Source organism: Melospiza georgiana, chromosome 22, assembly GCF_028018845.1.
Source record: "Melospiza georgiana isolate bMelGeo1 chromosome 22, bMelGeo1.pri, whole genome shotgun sequence".
Lineage (NCBI taxonomy): Eukaryota > Metazoa > Chordata > Aves > Passeriformes > Passerellidae > Melospiza > Melospiza georgiana.
Window position 1 is genome coordinate 4,937,970 of NC_080451.1, and position 23,076 is coordinate 4,961,045.

At 50.7% G+C, this 23,076-nt stretch overlaps 1 protein-coding gene and 1 pseudogene across 1 annotated transcript; one reads left to right on the plus strand and one right to left on the minus strand.

Moving 5' to 3' along the window:
* Window positions 1–24: 24 nt before the first annotated feature.
* On the minus strand, window positions 25–5,960 carry LOC131092467 (proline-rich proteoglycan 2-like; annotated as a pseudogene).
* A 4,530-nt stretch (window positions 5,961–10,490) lies between these two features.
* LOC131092700 (ATP-dependent RNA helicase DDX19B) lies at window positions 10,491–23,044 on the plus strand. Its single transcript, XM_058039531.1, has 12 exons — window positions 10,491–10,599; window positions 11,511–11,559; window positions 11,972–12,025; window positions 12,893–13,028; window positions 14,818–14,910; window positions 15,501–15,603; window positions 16,542–16,656; window positions 16,812–16,989; window positions 18,034–18,271; window positions 19,256–19,418; window positions 20,651–20,842; window positions 21,234–23,044. Exons 1-12 carry the CDS (start codon window positions 10,543–10,545, stop codon window positions 21,293–21,295), a joined length of 1,440 nt encoding a protein of 479 aa, XP_057895514.1. The 5' UTR covers window positions 10,491–10,542; the 3' UTR covers window positions 21,296–23,044.
* The last annotated feature ends 32 nt before the right edge of the window (window positions 23,045–23,076 follow it).

The following is a 23,076-nucleotide window of genomic DNA, read 5'->3' on the forward strand; positions in this document are numbered from 1 at the left end:
TCCCACTTGTGGGATTTTTCACACCTAAAAAGTTGTACACTTGGACACAATACATTTGGTTGTGCTTCCCACCAGCATCTAAAGGTTGAAGGCATGCCCAGAAACTCAGCACTGCCATATCCTGGCTTTAAACTTCCCATTCCAAGCTTCACTCCTTCAAACTTGCCTTCCACAGCCTGGGGGTCTGGGTTGTGGTAGGTGAGCAGGGCTGTCATCCCAAAGGCATAGCCACTGACACAGGATGTCACCTCGGACGCAAGGAGGGGCAGCCGGGAGAGGGTCCCACGGTCAATCAGCCCTGGCATCTTCCTGGGGGTCTCTGGGTGATGTGGGGAGCTGGAGAGAGAAAGGTGAGAATGGTTGTGGAGCCCTGAGTGCCCAAAATGTTTGCATGGCTCTGCCATCTCATTCTGAAACCCTGAGTGACCTGGGACAGGATGAGACCTGGGTTTGATGACTGCAGTGATGGGGATGGGGATGAAGCAAGACCCCGATGGGAAGACAAGGCAAACCCTTGCCCCAAATCCCCATTGGGCACAAGTGAGGAGGTGCAGATGAAACCTCCTGGGCTGGGGACACAGCCCTGGAGGTGCATAGTCCCCACCTCCCACACTGCTGGAGTCTGAGCAGAAAAAGCAAACATCTTTTCCTGTCCTTCTTTCTCCTCATTATCCTCCAAACCAACAACTTTCTCCAGGATAAGACTATGATCATGAGAGTTTTCCTTTCTCCTGGGGAAGGAAGAGTAGGCAGGCAGAGCCATACACGCTGCTGCCCTCCCATGCCCTTGCCCATCCTCATCCTTGCTGATTACAGGGAAGTGCCATTGCTCTGCTGTCCTGCATCTCCAGATCCTTCCTGCACAGGCTGACTCATTCCTCCCTGTGCTCAGCCGACACATTCAGATGCAAAGTGACTCCTTATGCCAATTACATTCCAACTCTTTTCCCTAAGCAGGTTTTCCTCCATTACATCTCCTCTCCCCCAGGCCTCAGGGTTTTAAAGGAGACTTTTCAGGTAGATTTTAGGGCCCCATCCTGCTCCCCCAGGGAACCAGGAGAAGTTGCTAGGCAGCAGTTCTCCCTGGCTGGCTCTGCAACGCTCTATGCAGTGATTTACGAGGCCCAGGAGAAGCCAGCAGCACTGAAATACATCAGTTTCTCATTCCTGCGTTATTAAAACCCACCTTTATATGCAAATGCCACAGAAGACATCACAGCCACGAGCTGGGTGAGTGCTCGGGCAGGAAAACGGCGCTGAGAAAGGACAAAGGGAGAGCCAGGCAGAGCAAGAAGGGCTGTCCAGGATGGGGGAGAGCAGTCAGGGAAACTGAGCACAGGAAACAGCAGAGAAGATGATGATGGAGGGCAGTAATCCCAAGGCACGCCCCTGGATCCCGGCCCAAAACCTTAAATTCTCGATTTAATCCACCCCTCCTTCCAGCACAAACGCTGCTCATGCCAGGAGCTGCCCAGGGAGGTTGGGGATGCATCCATGGGGATACAGCCCCCACAGTCAGGGGATGGATGGAGTCCCAGCCGAGCCAGGGGAGGCCATCCAAGCAGGATGCTCCAAGCCATGCCAACAGGGCCTGGGAAGGCAGGAGCTGGCAAGGGTTCACCTGCCACAGGGAGACACAGTGAAGGTCCCCCCACTTCAGTATGTGGCAGAGGCCACCAAGGTATGGGGAAGTGATTAAATGCCAGGTGGGGGAGGAAGGAGGGAGAATTATTTTACCTTAGGGAAGAAATAATAACAGGAAGAAGCTCTCTAACAGCTTGGCACCACAGGAATTCATTATGGGACTGCCAGAGGGGTGAATTTGGGCTCCAGGAGCGTGACTTCAGCTTGGAACTGGGGACTTGGTACAGAGGTGAGATCCAAGCCTCTAACATCTCCTGCACCCATGGAACACTGGGGACATAGCCCCCATGGGAGCCACTTGCCAGCAGGGATTTCTGCATCACCTGGGCCAGAACAAGCACTAAGGGACCCTTGGTGAGATGCAGAGCCCTGTGCCATCTCCTGTTTAATCCAGCCAGGAAAGCTGCACCTCTGAGGTGGCTCAGAGCCTGGCACCAGCTCTCACTGGTGTGTTAGCTGAAAACTCGGCCCCACAAGGACAGGGGGGGCTCAGAGGGCTCTTCCCAGCAAAAACCCTTTGACAGTGGATGCTGCCAGCTGAGCCGTGGGGCTGCTCCACACAGCTTGTGTCACCAACGCCATCAAGTGACTGCAGCGTGGAAAGGGAGAGCAGCAGAAAGGCTGAAGTGAGGGAGAGCAGTGGGAAGGCTGGAATCTCTCCCCTGTGCCACTCAGGAGCTCAGCACTGGCCCCTTGCCTGCTCCCCATCCTGCCTTTGCTGCTCTGGGATGTGCACCCAGTCTCCGTTCAGGCCATGGGGCCTGGACTCTCAGGATGGGACCTGGCAGGACCCTGCACTCAAAAAAAATTACCAACAGCAGGACCCTGTATCCCAAAAAAATTACCAACAGCAGGACCCTGCATCCCAAAAAAATTACCAACAGTTAATGCGGCACAGAGTACCCCTAGACACACTCAGTCCTCAGTGTGTCCCCTCACTGCCACCAAACGTGTCACACACAGCAGGCACAGGGCTATCCCACAGACCTGGCCAGGTGCCTCCCGACCTCGCACTTCATCTGGCATCCCAGGAAAAAGGGAAACCACCTTCAGCCCTCAAAATACACCTGTAATCCCATCAACTGGGGAGCACCTCAGGGGAGAGACAGACATTGTCCCTTGGCCAGCTGCGTTCTGGACCAGCTGCTACTGGATTGATCATTTTTTCCCCACTTCCTTTCCATGACAATCCACTGCTCTTCCTGGCCATGGAGGGGAGGGAGACACAGAAGTGTGATCATCCCACTGCAGGCAATACCCTCAACCAGACCCTGTGCCCCACTGATGGGGAAGGGGCTGATGCTGCTGTGACATCCCCGTGACACACAGGAAGCACAGGACTGGAGCCAGAGCACGGGCTCCAGCCCCTCACAGGGCTGCAGCGTCTGTCCCAGCACTCCCCAGAGGCTGGGGCTGGATTTTATGGGATAGGAAAAAGTGCTAATGTGCCTGGAAAATGGGGGTGGGGCTTGAAGCACTGCTTGGAGCTTCCTGGGTGTCCGTCTGTGTCTCTAAGCACTGATGAGCCCTCAAAAACTCTGTCTGAGCCCGTGGAGTAAAGACAGGGGCAGAGTAATGCTCCTCTAAGGTGAATTTTCATGCATTGAAAAGGAAAACAGAGCAAAACTGTGAGCACACAGCCTGGCTTCTGGCAGGACATGACTCCCAGGAGTGGGCTGGGGTCACCACAGCTGTGGTGGCATCCACAGCCGACAACAGGATAGGGATAGTCAAAGCAGGAGCTGGGATAAAACCCGACACAGCTCCACCCAGCCCTGCTGCCTGAAGGGCAGAAATCAGTGGCAGCCCGGCTGCTTCTGCCCTCCAGGACAGGCAGGCTGCCGTGTCAGGCTCAGCCCTGGTGTCACACCTTGCATCAAACGCATTTTTGAGCAGCTGAATCACTGCCCCGCCCTGCTGTAACCCCTGAACGACCACAAGCTGGTTCCCTTGGAGATGTCGCCTCCAGGTCCCAGCTAGACGCGGGGCACATCCCCACTGCTCAGAGGACGCCTGGCTTTCTGCAGCTAGGTAAAATATTCCTTCCACGTCGTCTGTCTCAATCAACACTGACATCCAGTGGCTCGCCGGGATGACGACAGCCGGAGCGCCCTGTGGAGATGTACAGGTGGACAGAGCTGGCCAGGGATGCCTGTTGCACCACAGCCTCCCATCAGCATTCCTGGACAATCTCCACCGGGAAAAAAACACCCCCACTGTTTTCAAATCCAAGACAGGAGAAGCCTTGCACTTCCCAAACTGTCAGGGCTCTCAAGTAGAATCACCCTTGGGAATTCTCCCTGGTTTTCAGGGCCTCAAGGCTCAGGGAGATGCTGAGGCACCCCTGACTTCACCTACCCGATCCACATCACTGCAGGTCATGACTAAGACATGCAGGAGTCCTCCAGATGCTTTCCTCCAAAGCACAAGGCTCAAACCTGGCCAGGAAACTGGGATCAACCCCCTAAATATCTCTAGGAAGAGCAGGAAATGGGGTTTGAAAGAGCACCCATAGCACTGTCCTATCTGGAAAAGCCCTGGATCCACCATGGCAGACTTGTGAGACACTCTCAGCAAAGGCTACAGGAACTGTTCTCCCATCTCCAGCCTCCCCTTGCCTCAAACTGCAAGCAGAATATCCCACTTAATGGTAAACCAGGAAAACAGCCACTGCAGGCCCCCAGAGGGTGAGAGCAAGGGCCCCCACTGCCACAGCAGCGACAAGGATTGCTGGCCCCAAGGACACCCTGGCCCCAAGGACACCCTGAGGCCTCAGATATGGAAACTGAGGAAAGGCTAGGAAGCAACTTCTCCTGCCAGGACCCAGTGGAAGCAGCCAGGTGCCCCTTCCTGAGGTGACACAGTGCCAGGCTGGGCCATGACTGACAGCCCTGGCAGAGACAGACTTTGGGTCAGCCATAACCCCAGCAAGTGTCTTGCACCACCAGTCTGGCCCCAGAGTTGGGTGTCACAGACCTGGATTCCTGTCCCAGGCCCCTTCCTAGAGCTGTTAATCACACATTTCTGACACAGGGGTTAATTAACCCCCACCTTGCCAGGCTCACAGCTGGGGGGAAAATCCCTGGGCTGAGCTAGAGGGGAGGTGTTGGCCCAGACACCACCTAAACCGACCAGGCAGGCTGCTTCCTGCCTGGGGTGCATCCAGATCCAAGGAGACACTCAGGGCCCCCAGGAGCAGCACAGCCCTTCTCCATCCACCCCTGTCCTGCCCTGCCCCAGCCGGTGTGGTGGATTCCAGCCAGGTCTCAGTGTTTTGAGCCTTTCTGGGGGGGGGATCAGCCCTCCTCACTCTGCCAAGGTCACTCCTCCTTCCCCAAGCAGTGTGTCCACAGATGGGTTATCCCACTTGGCTGCCCAGGACAGCAACAGCCCATCACCCCCAGCATCATCCCCCCGTCCATCCCTGTCCTCTGCCTGCACTGAGATGGACACAGTCACTACTAAAGTCTGTACAATTTTCGGGGAGGGATGGGATGTTCCAGGACTCAGCATCCAGCTGGGAAAAAAGCAAGGCTGGGAAGCAGCAGCTTGCAAAGTGTGGGCTTGTGCCTGCACAAATATTATGACAGGGATCTCTACAGTGAGCAGCTTTGTGCTGGGATCGTGCACAGCCTTGGGAAGTGACACACACACACACACCCCTCACACCCACCCCTGCGGAGCTAAAAAGGTGCAGGAGCAACGGGAGAGTAGCCACTGCTTTTCTTACCTTTCCTGGGAGAGAGGAGGAGGAGAAGGAAGAAAGGGATGGGGGGGTTGGAGCAACTTCACCCACTCTTGCAGCCCCTCTGCGGCTGGGCTGGGGAGGGCAGGAGGGGCAGGAGGAATCCCGAAGGCGGCAGGCACGGCTGCGGAGCGCTGTCTCTGGAAGACAGGGAGAGAGGGAGATGAGGAGAGAGGGAAAGGGAGGGAGAGAGGGAGAGAGGAGCAAGCGCCGGGGCTTGGGGTGGGGGAGCGCTGCACCACCAACCACCTCAGCAACCGGTGGCTGCACCCCCCGGACCCTCCCCAGCAGCGGGGGCAGCGGGGCTGGGGGAAGCCGGGGAGCCCGGGGGTCCCGGGGGGGCGAGGAAGGGTCTTACCGAACGGGCTGCAGCAACATGTGCCCCGGCGGGGAGGCTGTGCCCGGAGCCGGGAGGGGTCCGGCTCCCCTGGCATGGGGGGCTTCTGCACCGCCAGGGTGGGGCTCTGCCCCCCGCCGCTGGCTCAAAGTGTCCGGAGCTGTCTGGGTGACCATCATCATCATCATCATCATCACCCAGTGGAGCCATTTGTTTTGTCAGGGAGGTAACCATGACAATCCCCTCGAACACCCCGGCGCTTCCCCCTCCCCTCGCTCGCCTCCTGAGCCCGGGGGCTGCGGGGGAGACAACGGGCGAGGGGCGAAGCCCATCCGGGCGGAGGAGATGCCCCTGAGCTGGGCAGGCTGGTGGAGAAAAGAGGCTGAAACTCCCCTCAACCATGCCCACGATTTATCTCGTTGGGATTTTCCGCAGCAGCTGCCGGGAGGGGAAGAACCCACCGCATTCACCTTTGTCATCTCCTTTCTCATTCAAAGGAAGGAAAGCACCCTAAAGCCCCCCAAAATCAGCGTGCATCACTGCTCACTGGCCTCCTGTGCAGCCCTAGGCTGGATGTCTCTTCCAGCCTTGCTGTTGCCCCCCTTCGAATCTCAGCTCCTGCACCCTCTCCCCCCCAGGAACCCCCAAAGCCCCTCAAGCACAGCCCCCACCCATGGGGGTACACAAGGACCCTCCCCACAGGAGCAATGCTGTCACTGGTGGGATACAGTCCCTGCCCTGAGCAACTTACACTTAAACCCTGGAAAAACTTGTAGAAAGGGGAAACTGAGGCAGCTGGAGGGACACAGACTCGGACGTTGTCCCAAAGCAGAGCTGGACACCGAGCCTGGGTCACAGCACACCGAAGGTAAAGCTCCTCTTTCTCCCCCTGGCCTCCAAGGACACATCCACACTGCAGGATTGGCATAACCAGACATGTGGCACCCCTAATGACCCATCCTCTCCCCCAAGAACAATGTGTTTTGGAGGAAATGGCAAGAAACTCCACAAACAAATATCTGATCAAGAATTTTTTCCTAAGCCCAGCTCCCAGGGCTGACTTCAGCCTTGACCCTCCAGAATTTATGGCTCTTGCCAGACAAATAAGTCAGCCATGGCAAAACACAGGTCCCGTGTTCCCAGCGCCTGTAAATGTTTGTTTACCACAGCTTGTGGCTTCTGGGAAGAAAATAACATATGCCAGGAGAAATCCTGGGATTCAAACCAACAAATGTGGTAGCAGCAGGGTATTTGTTTAGAAGATAAAGCAACATCTGATAGGGTGGATGAGGCAAGTGTGAGACCTCAGGAAGACACACATGGAGTTGTTTGGGGGGAATTAATATTTAGTGCTGATGCTGAAGCTGCATCACCACAGTGATCAAAAGTGCTGCCCAGAACAGCTCACAGGTGTTTGTTCCTCCTCATCCTCTCCAGGCTGGCTCTGCTCAAGACACTCCACCATGGATGAGGGCCAGCCCCTCCCAGGGAGCAGCAGTGGGGAATGGGATGGGTGTAAATGAGGCAAAACCAGGGAGGGGACAAGCTAAAAGTAACATTTGAGGTCACCTAAGTGCCATCTCAATGCCTGTGGCTTTACCCACCTGGGGCCAGGCAACAGCAGCACCTCCAGCCACCACAGAGGAATATTCCCAGTCCTGGTTCATGCCTGGGTGGATTCTGGGACTGGCCAAGCACAGAACAGGTTTTCCAGGCTCATTACCAGCTCACTCAAGTGTGCTCGTGTGGTGCTCTTGTGCTGGGAGATTCACATGGGCTCAAAACTTACAAAAAAACCCCAAAACTAGAAAAAAACTAATACTAAACCAAATCTCCTGCTGGATGGACAGCAACAAGCACTTCCCATGATCTCCATGTGTGTTCTGTATGTAAATGCCATTTTCCTCAGCCTGGAATGCTCTGAAGAAACAAATAATCACTCTGTAGGGAGACTGATGGTTAAAAAGCGATAATATAGGGTTGGGCAGGGATTGCCTCCTCCTCCTCCTCTTTCTCCTCCTCCTTTTCCTCCTCTTCTTCTTCTTCCTCTTCCTCCTCCCTGCAGCAGGTTTGTGTGCGGGCAAGGAACACTGACCTGTTTGGGGTGTAAGGACCAGAGATAATTTCAATGAAATTCCACCATCCAACCTCCACCATTGTGAGCTCTCTCATTCCAGCACAGCCAAAGTCTGCTGGTTTAAATAAAAAAGCGTTTATTTAAACAAATCTGAATATTTACCTCACGTTTAAATGAATAAATATGTAATTGTATGATAGCAGAGTCTCCAGAAAATTCAAGGGCCCTGCATGGAACCCACAGGAAGCCCACACCTCCAGGAGCCCATCCCTGCTCCAGAGACTGAGGAGGAAAGTCCTTCCTCATGGGCAGAACAGAGAAACACCCACCACAGTCACACTGACAGGCTGCACAGCTCTGAAAATCCCAAGGAATGATTGCAGCCAAGGCCAAGGAGCAGAAAGGAGGTGTTGGAAGGATCTACCCCCAGCCAATGTTGTCTGATCACAGTTTTCTTCTCAGTACCTCTGTTTTCCCCTCTCTAAAATGGGACTAATCCTGATTAAATGTATTTATGGGAGGTGTGTCAGCAAGAAAACATTAAACTGAAAGCATGAGCCTGTCAGCCTCTGGGATTTCCCACATTCATCTTTATTTTTACCCTAATTAACTAATTAACATCTCAGACTTGCCTTTGGCTGCCGGCTCTGTTGCCATTGAAAATCTCCTTGTGTTCAGCTCCAGTGTTCAGCATCCTCCTGTTGCCATGGAAAAAACTGCCATGATGTCACCTCCACAAATACAGCTCCAAATACAGACCCCAAAGTTCACGTGTGGGGCTGGGGAGGGATCCCCACAGACTGAGGGACATGGGGCCACCACCGCCATGCAGGAAACTGAATTAGATGGAAAAGTATCAGATTATAATATTTGATAAGAACAGGGTTTAGTTTTAAGGAAAAAACCAACCATGGTTGGTGTGAAGAGAGCAACAGTGAAGGGTCCAGCCCCACCTGGGATAAGATTTCTCAGCACAGAAAGAAATAACAGCTCAGTTGGAAGTTTTAGGCTGTGAGAACAAATGAAGTGCCTCCATTAAAGGAGAAGGGGAATACTGAGTCAGGGAAATAATCCTTGGTTTGGGAACTTGTGGCTCATGCCTGCAGGCTTGGCCATTTTGCTGGTTCTGCTGCATGGAATAAAAACACAAATTCAGACTGTCCTTGAGAGCTGCATTGTCAAACAAGGCTCAAGGAAGGGAATAGCAGCCCAGCAAGGAAATCCCACAGGCTCTTCCCACACTTCTTTCATTTCTACTTTCCCTTTTACTCCTCTTTATTGCAGGACCTTTAAAGAACAGGTTTGATACCAGGTCTAAGCTGGCTCCTGCCCTACAGCAGGAGACAGGACGGAAATTACTCTTGCAGCTCCTGTCACTTCTAGACCTCCATGACTCATTCTCCTACCTTGTTTTCACCTCCACCCCTGCTCCACAGACGGAGCTGCGGTTCCCTCACAAATGTCACAGTGTCTGCGTGATTCTCCCCCAGCCCTGGCTCCCAAAAGGACTCCATTCCATGGGAAACTGCAGGAGCTGCAGTCTCACACCAGATGGCACGGCAGGGCCTGACCCTCAGACTCAAACCAGACAGGGGGAACAGCCCCACCCCACCCCACATGGAGGCCCTGACCCACAACCCCAAACCAGACATGGGGCACAGCCCCACCCCACATGAAGGACCTGACCCCCATAGATGGCCACATCACACAGGGGACTGAGCCCCACATCATGTGAGACACAGACTGACCCCCAGATCATAGTGGGGTCCTGACCTCAGCCCCTGAACACAGTGCCCCTCAACATACAGGGGACCTGAGCACCCAGCCCCACACTGCACAGGGCTCACAGCCCCACAGGGCACAGAGCTCACAGCCCCACAGCACACAGCCATACCCTACACAGGGCACACTGCCCCACAGAGCTCACAGAGCTCACAGCTTCACCCCATACAGAGCTCACAGCCCCACAAGGCTCACAGCTCCACAAAGCACAGGGCCCAGAGCCCCACACCGCACACAGGGCTCACAGCCCCACAGAGCTCACGGGGCTCCCAGCCCACAGAGCCACAGCCTCACCCCACAAAGCTCACAGCCCCACAGGGCTCCCAGCCTCACCCCACAAAGCTCACAGCCCCACAGAGCCACAGCCTCACCCCACAAAGCTCACAGCCCCACAGGGTCACAGCCTCACCCCACACAGGGCTCCCAGCCCCAGAGAGGTCACAGCCCCACAAGGCACACAGGGCTCACTGCCCCACAGCCACAGAGCACAAAGCCTCACCCCATAGGGCTCACAGGGCTCACAGCCTCACCCCACAGCCCCACATTGCACACAGCGCTCACAGCCCCACAGAGCACACAGCTCACAGGGTCACAGCCTCACCCCACCCCGTGTCCACCCCTCCCCACCTCAGACACCCCGCTGTCACTCCTCACCCCGTGTCACCCCTCCCCACCTCAGACATCCCGCTGTCACTCCTCACCCCGTGTCACCCCTCCCCACCGCAGACACCCCGCTGTCACTCCTCACCCCGTGTCACCCCTCCCCACCGCAGGCACCCCGCTGTCACTCCTCACCCCCCGTCCCCTCTCCCGCCGCCCCCGGAACGCGCAGTCCCCGGAACGCCGGTGCGCGGCCGCGGTTCGCGGGTCCGGGCGGTGCCGGGGCGGTGCCGCGGGCGCGCAGGCGCCGCTCCCGCCCGGCGCCATCGCGGCTGCTGCGGCCACCCCGGGCCGGCCATGGCCACCGACTCGTGGGCCCTGGCCGTGGACGAGCAGGAGGCGGCGGCCGAGTCGGTGAGTGCGCGCCGGGGCCCGCGGGGGCTCGGGATGGCGCGGCCCGGCCCGGTCCAGCGGCGCGGGGTCCCCCGGGCCGCGCGGCCCCCGCCGCCTCCTCACAGAAAGCAGCGATCGAGAAACGCTTTTCGCCCCATTTTCTGCCGTGGGGGCAGGGAGGGCCCGGGGTATCCGATTGTCCCTGGGCTTGGGCTCTTCCTTTATAAGCAAAACCCCCAATTTTTATTTATTTATATATTTACTTACCATTATTTTAAAATTTTCTTCGCCTATCCGAAGGGCAGAGACTTCCCTGCGATCCCACTCGCCCTCCATCCAGACACTACAGCGCTTCAGGCACTCACCCAGCCTCACCTCTGTCCTCCAGCATCCAAAAAAATTCCTCTTTCTCTCGTATTGTTTTTTAATGAAAAGATGTAATTTAGTACCTCAGAAAAAAAAATGTTTTCTGTTTTTTCTGTGCTTGGGCACAGAACACTAACTGAGGATGTGGGGAAGATCCTCAGGGCTGCTCCCCCTGCACATTTCAGGTGGTGAAACAAATTCATCCTGGGGCAGCTTGTGCCAGCCAGGACAGGGCATAGATCCTATTTCCATCCTGGAGTTCTGATTTTCTTCCATTTTCCATCAGCAGAGCTATTGGGGGAGTGGAGGGTACAGGACACAAAACAACCCTTTCTCTGTGTTGTCATTACAGTTTAAAAAATTTGTATTTTTGTTTAAACTCCTGCTTAGAAATAGTTGTATTAAAACTCTTGAAATCAAGTTCCTCTTGTGTCTTCATCCCTTCCAGCTGAGCAGGGTTTGTGCAATACTTGATAAATCCAAAGCTCAGGTTTTCCTGGCTGGGGAATTAGAATATATGGAGCTATATTTGAATTTCTCTGATTTTGTGTTTTCTTCATTTCTAGTTGAGCACTTTACACCTGAAGGATGAAAAAACCAAACCAGATGCCAATGGTGAGTCCCAGCTGCTCAGATGGGCTTGGAAAGGGGCGAATGTTTCCCTGTGGGGCTTCAGAGCACTGCTGCCAAAGTAAATTCCTGGTAAATCATGAGATTCCAGAAGAGCTGAGACTAAACAGCAACACAGACTAAATATTTTGGTGTCTCAGGGAGCTGGGTGAGCAAAATCCATTGGTGTGGTTGCTAAACTGCACTTGGGGGTGGTGCTTGGGTTTCCTGTGCACAGCAGTGGAGCAGGGCAGTTCTCCTCAGGAAAATGAGCTGTTTGGAGATGTTCAGGATGTTCCAAACAGCTCCTCAGGAAAATGAGCTGTTTGGAGATGTTCAGGATGTTCCAAAGCTCTGGGGTGTGGGCTGCCCCCACGCCCTGAGCCCACCTGTGCCCCCCTCACCTGTTCCCATGCAGGTGCCGTTGTCAAGGCAGATGACAATGTGGAGAAGACGGAGGATGAGGAGAAGGGTAAGTGCCCTCCTGAAAAAAGCTTTGGCAAGGGAATGAATTAAATTTAATTTTAATTATATTGATTTAATATATACTTAAAGTAAGTCTGCCTTGTGTCTCAGGAGCGCTGATCTTGTATCCTGCCCCAAGGACTTAATTGTAAGACATGTCCTTCCTCCATAACACTTTTAAAGGCATTGTGTCCTGTAATAACTTGGGAGACTCCTGGATTAGAGTGGAGAGAAATAAGGGGATAGCAGTGTCCTCAAGGCAGGACTGGATACAGGAGCAGTTGGATAACCTGGAGCTGGGATTGCTGTAGCAACCAACGAGTTGTGTTTATGCAGTGGCTGCTCAGAGGTGGGTAAAGGCTCACGTTCTTTCAGAAGGTGGCTCTAGGAAACAGATTTAGTAGCAAAACCCCAGAGTGCAGCAGTTTAACCTCATTTTGATCTCTGTTATCCTCAACCCTTGTGTTTCAGCTCTGAAATCTTTTAAAGTACCGTTTACCCTCAAACCTTCCTTAAAAATAAAACCCTGGGAGGTGTCTGCCCACATGTCAGAGTGAGGGTTGAGGAGGCCTTATCCTGTCCCAGGTAAATGCTAAGCTCAAAGAATCTTAATAAGCAGAGATCTGGATGTGTTAAAGTCCCCCTTAGAACAGTGCTTGTTTGATTTGTCTTCCTGGGTGTTAAATGGGGGAATCTCTGGGATCTCTCAATGTCTCATCCAGGAGGTTTGGGCTCTTCCAGCCATCACACTCTAATGAAGAATTTCAGTATTTGGAGGGATTTTGTCCCTTTTAAGTGGCTCAGGAGTTCAGTGGGAGCGAGGGCTGGAACAGGCTGTGACTGATGGATTGATGTTTTCCACCTCCTTTCCCAGAGGACAGAGCTGCCCAGTCCTTGCTGAACAAGCTGATCCGCAGTAACCTGGTTGACACCACAAATCAGGTGGAGGTGCTGCAGAGGGACCCCACATCACCCCTCTACTCTGTCAAGTCTTTCGAGGAGCTGCGCCTGTAAGTGCCTGCTGGGATGAGCCAGAGCCTTCTCTGCATGGAGCTGTAAATCCTGGGATCAGATATATTAAATAGGCTCCCTTATAACTGGGTTTTTCAGTTTGTCACGGGGAGCCTTATTTGTAACTTCTGAGAGAGAGAAGTTTTGCTGTAACTGCCAGAGCAGATATGAGTTTGGAGCCCATCAGGTAGCTGGAACCTCTCCCTCATGTCCTGAGAAATTCCCTGGTGGCATAGGAGATACCACTTAAAAGTACATGGGTTTGTGTATCAGGTTAGTGCCAATTTGTCATCAATAAGTGAGTGTGTAATTTGTATTATTTAAGTGCAAGGAGAGTTGGTTTATCTGGGTGCCTGATGGGGGTTTCCATCTGAAACAACAGCAGTGAACAGCACAAAGGGAACAGCTTGTTTTAACAGCAACACTGGATTTATGTACTGGAGACACCAGTATTTTCTGACTTCCTTCCCCTGAAAACCTCTACCAGTCAAGCTTTCAAGGGATAACTGTGTTTAGGGCATGGTTGATGGATATACGTATTAATATGCTGAAGAGTGCATCCTGTTGGGATTGCTGTGCTTGTGTTGATCTCAGGTTTGTTGCTCTACAAGCTCTGCAGCAAAATGGGAGCTGAAGAGCCTTCTCCCCATGAAATGCCAGGGTGTTTTGCTTTGTTGGTGTTTGTGGTTGAGTGTCTGCAAAAGGAAGCTGAGGTCCTGCAGTGCCTGTTAGACTAATTCATTCCTGTGTTTCAAAAGGCAAACAATCCCAGGGAGCTGATGACAGGGACAGCCAGCCTAATTGAGTCTTCATTTTGTTATGACTCGGGGTATCCTTGGCAACTGGTGCAGAGTTGGGCTTTGTCTGTCCTTGCTTGGAGCAGCACAAGGTTACGTTTTCAAAGGGCTTTTGTTCCAGCCATCATTGGAAAGCAATACAGGATTTTTGCAAAATTATGTTGTGCTGAATGGGAAGTTACTGCAGTGGGAGATGTGGGCAGGAGAGCTGTAACCTGCTTGGAAAGGAGAGCCCTTCTGAGAGCACTCACAGCATCTGGGGAGCACTTGAGGGTCATCAGCTGAGAATTTCCAGCACCATAAGCCAGGTTTAGGTTGTTCTGGGGTCTCGTTGTCTACACAAGTGTCTGCTGAGAGTAGAAGGCTCCCTGGAGAGAAAGCAGCAGATGAGAGTTTGCTGGCCAGCAGTGTCAGCACACAGTTCTGGGTGTGAGGGCTGGCTTGCAGCCACAGATCACAAGGTGTAGTCACAGCAAACTGAGCTAATTATCAGTCATTTACCTGAGCCAGCATTGCTCAGCTGTAGTACAGAATCCACATAACCTGCTGAAGTCCTTGCAAGGATCTCATGATCCCTTCATCCTGTTCCTCACGCTTTGTCCCACGTTTGAGTCATCAAGGAGTGATAATTTTGGCACCAAGATTAGGCCTGGCTGAGGAAATGGGACTGGCCTGAAGGGCAGGATTAACACTTTCTGCTCTGTGATTCCTGGATTGTCTGAAAAGCTGCTTTGGAACAAGCAGTGCTGGCCTTAGACACAGCTGGGACAGGCAGGCTGACTTATTAAATCCAGGGGTTTTTGCAAAGCTCCTTGTCTAGACTTCCTGCTGTCACTTATGGTTCCAGATGCTGACCACAGTTGTTTCACAGGTGAGATTGTACCAGAGACTGCTCTAGGATGTCTTCTTGAGGGTTTTTCTCACCTTTTTGTACACAAATGAAAACTAAATGGACTTAAATAGGTCATGATATGAAAATTTCTCTTTTCAGGAAACCACAGCTCCTGCAAGGAGTCTATGCCATGGGCTTCAACAGACCATCTAAAATCCAAGAGAATGCCCTGCCCATGATGCTTGCTGAACCGTATGTACACATTCTTCCTACTCTCTACCAGAATAGAAGGATTTGAAAGATTCAGTGTACTGCTCCTGAATTTTGGGTGGGAGGAGGGTGATGAGAAACTCTCAGGGTATGGAGAAAGGGTTCCCATGTCACAGTGTTTCTGTGGTTATTAACTATGTGCCAGCAGCCCTGGATTTGTCCTTTTCCTAGGGCTGGTACTGAGCATGCAGTGCTGTGGGGTTTGGGAGGTCGTTGCCATTTTCCTCATTAGTTTGGGAAGAAATAATACGAAATGGCTCAGAAATCCTGGGTGGGTAGGAGTAGCTGAGGTGCTGATTTTCCTCTCTACAACCCTGAGCTGGAACATGTGAGGTACTGAGACACTGGGGAAGAAGTGTGAAATGGGAAATTACTGATAGACAACCACAGCTCTCCTTCCAAATCTCCCTAACTGAGAAACGCTGAAGGAGGGTGTTGGGCAGGAAGAAATCCCTGCCCCACGGAGCATAGCTGGTCAGGTTGGCCATGGATGCAGAGCAGGGGTAGATGTGACAGGATTCAGGTGCCCCCGTGGTGCCTCACCCTCTGAGCTGTGCCTGCTGTGCCCCCAGCCCGCAGAACCTCATCGCGCAGTCGCAGTCCGGTACCGGCAAGACAGCTGCCTTCGTGCTGGCCATGCTCAGCAGGGTTGAGCCCGGGAACAAGTATCCACAGGTAACCTGGCATGGGGCTGTCTCACCCTGGCCGTGCAGTGCCATCTAGTGAGGAACCTCAGCTGCTGGAGGCCTTCAGATGTAAATTCATGGCTTGATGGAGCCATGGTGTTATTTCTTCAAGCTGATTAAAGGGGATGGAGGTTTGGGGATTTATCAATTCAGTGCAAAAGATGTAGATTTTGCTCAAAACTTGTTCCTGTCAGTCCTTCCTGTGCATCACACAGGATGCCACTGCTCTGTGAGTATGTGAAGGGTGAGATAATACACATGTTATAATTCACACTATCACAATCAGAAGCTATTTCTTAATTACAATACATTATAAGCATTTCTTAGCTTACCAGCTTATATTACACCATACTACAAATACCTTATACTAATACCAAATAACCAAATACCAAATAACTAATAATCTAAAATTACCCCTCATAAGTCTTACTACCATATATCTTTCATAGTTCTATTTCTCCAAAATATCTACTCTTATTTATAAAGTCATTTTTAAAACTTTTTTCTTGTTCCATTTCTCTCTCAACAATGTTTATCCTACTTCATAACATTTTTAAGTAATGTATGTTTACATACAAATGTATACTATGTGAACCTTCTATCAAACTTTGAGAATTTTCTGCAAATCCATTTCCCACATGTGAGGAGTTAAATTTTTCTGGGAGGACTTAAATCAGGGAAATAGTGCAGGCTGAAGAAGATTGGCGAAGTACCTTTGGGGTGGAAGAGAAGGTAACTGTGACAACAGAACAGAAAATGCCTGGAGAGGGACTTTTAAATCAGATTTCCTCATAAGATGGTTGAGAAACTGTTCATCCACTTGCATATTTGTCTTGAAGAAAACTTCAACAAGGATTTTAAAAAGCAAGTGTGATAGTGTTGCCCTGCATGTTGATCACCTCACTCATTATCCTTCTGTTCCTCCAGTGTTTGTGCCTTTCCCCAACATATGAGCTGGCACTTCAAACAGGAAAAGTGATTGAACAGATGGGAAACTTCTACCCAGAGCTGAAACTTGCATATGCTGTCCGAGGCAACAAACGTGAGTAAGGGGAGACACCACAAACAGGAATGAGGGAATGATTCTCTCAGGTGCACCAGGGCAGTCAGGGGGTGAAATGGCTCGGTCAGAGAGGGCTGGAACATCTCCCTGTGTGCAGAGCCCCCCTAGAGCAGCCCTTCCTTCTGTCTCGGCAGTGGAGAGAGGGCAGAAGATCTCGGAGCAGATCGTCATCGGCACGCCCGGCACCGTGCTGGACTGGTGTTCCAAACTGAAATTCATCGATCCCAAGAAGATCAAGGTGTTTGTGTTGGATGAGGCAGATGTGATGATCGCCACCCAGGGCCACCAGGACCAGAGCATCCGCATTCAGAGGTACGGAGGGACAGGGACAGTGGGGCTGCAGTCAGGACTGGTGTCCTCACCAGTGAAGCAACAAGATTGAAATGACAGATTCGCTCTAGTCCAGGGGGTCACAGAGGCACAGTGTCAGGGGATGACAAGCAGTTTCATTTCACAGGATAACACAGAATCACTAGATTGGAAGAGACCTTCAAGATCATCGAGTCCAACCCAGCCCCAACACCTCAACTAAACCCTGGCACCAAGTGCCATGTCCAGGTTTTGTTAAACACATCTAGGGATGGTGACTCCACCACCTCCCTGGGCAGCCATTCCAGAACTTTTATCTCCCTTTCCATATAAAACTGTTTTCCTATTATTCAACCTGTATTTCCCTTGATGCAGCTTAAGGCTGTGTCTTCTTAAGGTTAGGTGTCCTTAACCTTAAGGTGTCTTCTTAAGGTCCTTGATGCAGCTTAAAGTTCTGTCAGTGCTGCCTGGAGAAAGAGACCAACCCCACCTGAGCACAGGCACCTTTCAGGGAGTTATAGAGAGTGAGAAGGTCACTCCTGAGTTTCCTTTTCTCCAGGCTGAACACCCCCAGCTCCCTCAGTGGTTCCTCAGGGGTTTGTGTTCCAAGCCCCTCTCCAGTCTCGTTGCCTCCTCTGGACATGTCTCAACGTCCTTCCCAAACTGAGGGCCCAGAACTGGACACAGCACTCAAGGTGTGCCCTCACCAGTGCTGAGTACAGGGGCAGAATGAGCTCCCTGCTCCTGCTGGCCACACCATTCCTGATGCAGCCCAGGATGCCATTGGCCTTCTTGGCCACCTTACAGAATAAAAATCCTGTCCCTGGAGCAGGGTTTATTCCTCTTTAAGAAGGTATGTCTGGATGCTGTGGTCCATGAGGGAGTGATCATGGGTGGATAAGATTGGTTTTAGTCTTTCCAGCCCTGGAAATAACTGAAATAACTGGTTCCAGCATTGTGGTTTTCCTTTGCCTGTAGCATTCCATCAGGATATCATGAGATGACCATGTTGTATGGGAACCTTACCTATTTCTCTTTCTCTTTCAGAATGCTCCCCAGGGACTGCCAGATGCTCCTGTTTTCTGCCACTTTTGAGGATTCTGTGTGGAAGTTTGCTCAAAAAGTTGTTCCTGACCCAAACATTATCAAACTGAAGCGTGAGGAGGAGACCCTGGACACCATCAAGCAGTACTATGTGCTGTGCAGTAACAGGGATGAGAAGTTCCGGGCTCTCTGTAACATCTACGGGGCCATCACCATTGCCCAGGCCATGATCTTCTGCCATGTGAGTGCTTCCAGGGAGTGTTAGTCCTGGTGACCCCTCAGAGTCTGCAAGTGCTAAAACCGAGCCAGACAGCGTTTCCAGAAAGGAGCTGAGAACAAAATTGCCCTTTATGGCTTCTCTGGCTCCATCTTTGAGGGAAATCCTGAAAGCCACATTAATACTGGCTGGTTTGATTTCCTGGGTTTGTTCATCCAAGAGACAACACTGGACTTTTTTATTCCTCAGTGGTCATTGTTATCTCTTAAATCCTCTGAAGGAAAGATCAGAGTAATGCACATTATTCCAAAACTCTGAACTGAAAAGAAAAAGAAGTAGGGTTGGAAAATGGATGAAAATAGGGCATAATGAGGGATTGGGAAGTCTTTTGCTTCTCTAGCTGATACAGAGCTGTTCCTGGGACTTCATTTCTCTCGGGTAACTGAGGATACACCTCTGGATCTCACTGTGAATCATACTGACTTGGTCTTCTTTTTCTGGAAGCTGCCATAGTAATTTTTAGGGAAAAATCAGTGCTGACAGCACCAAACAGCCAGGCAAAGTGAGCCCAGACAGGATGAGAGTGTTTGGAATCTGCTGCAGCAGTTTGCTTTTAGGCTGTCTCAAGACATAATTGGAGCTCAGAAAACTGTTTAATTCAAGGCTGTTCAGAGCTCTGTGGGATTTCACAATCACATTCAGGTCTGACCCTGCCATTTTCCAAGCTGAGTAGTTGTGGTTTTGTGACAAGTTTCATGAATTTTCAGTGTACACATGTAGTGTCAGTCTCCAGCAGAGTGAAATCCCAAGGAGCAGAGCACAAAGAAAACCTGTCTTATTAATCAGGGGCTCCTGTGGTGGCTGAGGTGTATTGTGCTCTCTGATACAGTTTGTAAGGGAGACAAAAACTGAGCAGCCAGGGAGCTTCCAGTGGGCCCCCAGGGAGGTTCATTGTCACTTTCCAGCATTAGAACCCGTTCCAACCGTGGGGCTGGCTGTGTGTTGCAGACTCGGAAGACGGCGGGGTGGCTGGCAGCCGAGCTGTCCCGGGAGGGCCACCAGGTGGCCCTGCTCAGCGGGGAGATGATGGTGGAGCAGAGAGCGGCCGTCATCGAGCGCTTCCGCGAGGGCAAGGAGAAGGTGCTGGTGACCACAAACGTCTGTGCCAGAGGTAGGATGTGGAGGAATGGGGCCAGGTGATGCTCCAGGGTTTTGGCTTTCCTACTTTTCATGTATTTGTGACCCTGCAGTTCTTTAGTGTGTGACTCCAAACCCCACACACAGTGCCAGCTGCTGTTCTCCCCGTTGGGGCAGACACAGCAATTCCTCTCCAGGCCTGGCTACCAAGGATACCTCACTGCCTCAGGATTTCATATATTCACTTAATATATTCTTTATAATTTGCATTTACAATTTTTAATTTGTACTATAACCCTGCAGTTCTTTAGTGTGTAACTCCAAACCCCACACACAGTGCCAGCTGCTGTTCTCCCGTTTGGGGCAGATACAGCAATTCTTCTCCAGGCCTGGCACTCAAGGACATCTCACTGCCTCAGGCTCCAAGAAATTAAACAAAAGGGAGCTGGGGAGAGCAAACTTGGGGTAAATTATTTCATTACCTGAAGCTGTAATTGGAGGATTAACCCCCAATATGCAAATGAACCAAAGTTATAAAAGTGTAAAAACCCCTGACCCCGTGGTTCATTTTTGGGTTCAGCCCCTGGGGAGCTTTGTCTGCCTGAGATGTACCTGAAAGTCCTTCAATAAATACACCCACGTTTTATTCCCTTTATTTTGTCTGGCCTCTGTTTTTAGGTGGCCTGAGAAGGCATCCCAGGGAGGCTGCAAGCAGCACTTCCTAAGATAACACATACCCCTGGCCAGCTCACAGGGAGAATTCACATCCTCAGGTGTTCCAGTTGGGAGGAATTGGTGTCTTTACACTGTGTGCCTGTGGGCAAACATGGGATTGCTTGTTGGCTTCCTGCTGCTTGAGGTGGAAAAGTCCATCCTGTGAGAGTCTGGCACCAAGCCAGTTTGCAGTGAACCTGTCCCCAAGCACAGAAAACTAAAAACCAGTGAAATCCAGTTCACTATCCCAGTAGGAATTTGTGGTGTAATTTGACATCCTAGAACAGCTAAGACAGGATTGTACTTGGAAAAAAACAAGCAGTCTTTAGAGCTTTGCAGGGAAGGAGAGAGTTTCTGGCATACTTGAGTGCTGGTAGAATTTCCAGAATATTTCAGTGCCTTTGGCTGTTTCAGTGGGACTCTCTGCCCTAACAACTCAATAGCTTATATTTCCACCCCATGAGGGTACTGTGGAAAAGCTCCATTTCAGAGTGTGAGGAGTGCAGAAAGATTTAAGTGAAGTTGTATAACCTGATGCTCTCTTTTTGTCAGGGATTGATGTAGAGCAGGTGTCTGTTGTTATCAATTTTGACCTGCCTGTGGATAAGGATGGCAATCCAGACAACGAGACCTACCTGCACCGCATCGGCCGCACCGGCCGCTTCGGCAAGCGAGGGCTGGCCATTAACATGGTGGACAGCAAGCACAGCATGAACATCCTCAACAGAATCCAGGAACATTTCAGTACGTACCCTCAGCCTTTCTCCAAGCTGTTGAATCACTGCAGAATTTGACTTGCTGGATGCTGAGCAGGTCTCAGGGTGTTTGTTGAGCCTTAAACGGGTGGCAGAGGAGCACAGCGGGAGTGTTTGGTGTAGCATCACTTGGGATTGTGACCTGCTGCCTGGGACAGGAGCAGAATAAATCAGGCTGTGTTTGCTGTCTGCATGGATAGTCCTTGAAGTGGATGTTCTGGAGTACCCAAAAGGGCCTCTGATAAAAGGAAACAGTTTTAATTTGTATTTTTAAAACCTGACTGACTATTCACTGATAAACCAAAACTCAAGTCCAGCTGAGCAGCGTTCCCTTCTCTGCTCAGTGTTAAGAAATCTGACCTATTTCTCTTCTTTCCCAGACAAAAAGATAAACAAATTGGATACCGATGACTTGGATGAAATTGAGAAGATAAATAACTGAAATAGCTGCTGGAACTGGTGTGTGCCCTGCTGTGGAAGTTCTCCCACTACAATTGGATCAACGTTTGGATTGGCACAGCCTCTTGGCTCGTCCCGAAAAGGACTCTTCAAGATATGAGTACACAAAAATTACCTCATGTTCAAAATTGCAGTTGGACTTCAAATTGTGCAACTATGGGGAGGAAGAGGAAATGTTTACAGAAGCTTTTAACATTTCTTAGTTTAGCCTTAAAATGGGATGATCTTTGGAATTCTGAGAAATACACTTGCCAAAAGAGAGGCAATAGGGAATACCTAAAATTTTAAAAGGAAAAAAAAATATTATTATCTTTAATTGGGATAATGTGCAGCATTAACCTGGTCAGTTTAAATCCAACAGCTGAATATATAACGGACATAAGGAAAGGGAAAAAAATTTAAAAAAAGAAAACCTAAAAACCCCAAACAAGGCAGCTGGTTTTTGGCTAAATACTTAACTTGTACAAACTAGGATGTCACTCCCCTGAGCTCTTTAAGACTCATTTCTGGCTTTCTGATGGATTTGCTCTGCTTTTCCTTCCATAAATTGTCCTGAGGATGTCTCCAGTAGCTCCTACTCGCAAGCACAGGTGCAGTGTGGCTTTGCTGGGCAGCATTTTCTTTTCCTTTGTCCTGGATTTGTTGGGATGGCCACTCTCTGTGATGGTGGGTGACACTACACAAGTTCATCCCAAGTGTTTAACCTGGCTGTGGTGTGGGTGGGTTGGCTGGGAGGGGCAATATGAAGAGAACTGTACTAATGGATTGCCTGATTAAATTCACCTCTGTGAGTGAAATTCACCATCTGATGAAATGCACCGTGCTGTGAAGCTCAGCATGGGTAATGTGCAGAGCTGTTGGGCTTCACCCATCAGATACAGGATTACAAGAACCAACAAATCATGATAGCCTGGATTGACCAAAAACATGTACCCTTAGTACACCAAATTTACCTGTTGCAGTAGGTTTCAGTACCAGAGTTTTGAGTCAAATTGCTCAGCCAAATTGCAGGTGGGAAGTGCTCCATAGTGCAAAATAGGTTGTTGTTCCCTGCCCCGGGGTGTTCCATGGAGAAGGAAGGATTCACAGCTCCTGGAGAAGGAAGGAGATGCCTCCTGTGTGTTGGGACCACTCTTGTGCACACAGCTGGACACTGTGGGCTGTCCCCCAGCCCAGTCTCCAGGAGAAGGAGGCTCCTGAACCAGAACTTAGGGTGCACAGCTCTTTGTTGGGGGGGAAATGGGACATGCATGAGCAGCCATGGGCCTGCTACTCAGCGTGGGAATCATGTCAAAACAAGTGTATAAATTGTAAATTTAAACTGAATTGTTTTCTTTGCAATTTTGGCCATCATATTCTGTTCAAAGACAGGAATATGGATCCTTTTACCAAGTAAAAAAAGGCTCATTTAAAATGTACCTAAAATTTTAGGAAATTGTGCACCCTTTTATCAATTTGTATAAAGGCTTTAGTGAAGAAAAAAAAAAAACAGCTTAAAATTAAACTTTTTGTATTCTGGGGTGTATCTATTTTTATTCTGTTGGAATCCTATTTAAAGTGGCAGGTGCGTGAGTGCGTGTGGAGTGGAAGACTTGATTTAATCACCTACTTTCCTAGTACAGTTGAATGACCTGGTGACAGCAGAGTATTGGATTGAATTGTCATGGAAGCTGCTGCTGGTCCTGTGTGCTGTTTCTAATGTACTTTTAATTGGAATTAAAGAACACATACTGAACAATCCCTTTGCTGACTTCTTGCTTGAAT

Bases quoted from the DNA above. Each gene is read 5' to 3' on its own strand.
- LOC131092700 (XM_058039531.1), top strand. From the start codon at position 10,543: ATGGCCACCGACTCGTGGGCCCTGGCCGTGGACGAGCAGGAGGCGGCG. The intron at 18,272-19,255 runs GTGAGTGCTTCC...TGTGTGTTGCAG, and splicing joins AGGCCATGATCTTCTGCCAT to ACTCGGAAGACGGCGGGGTG. The intron at 20,843-21,233 runs GTACGTACCCTC...CTTCTTTCCCAG, and splicing joins CAGAATCCAGGAACATTTCA to ACAAAAAGATAAACAAATTG.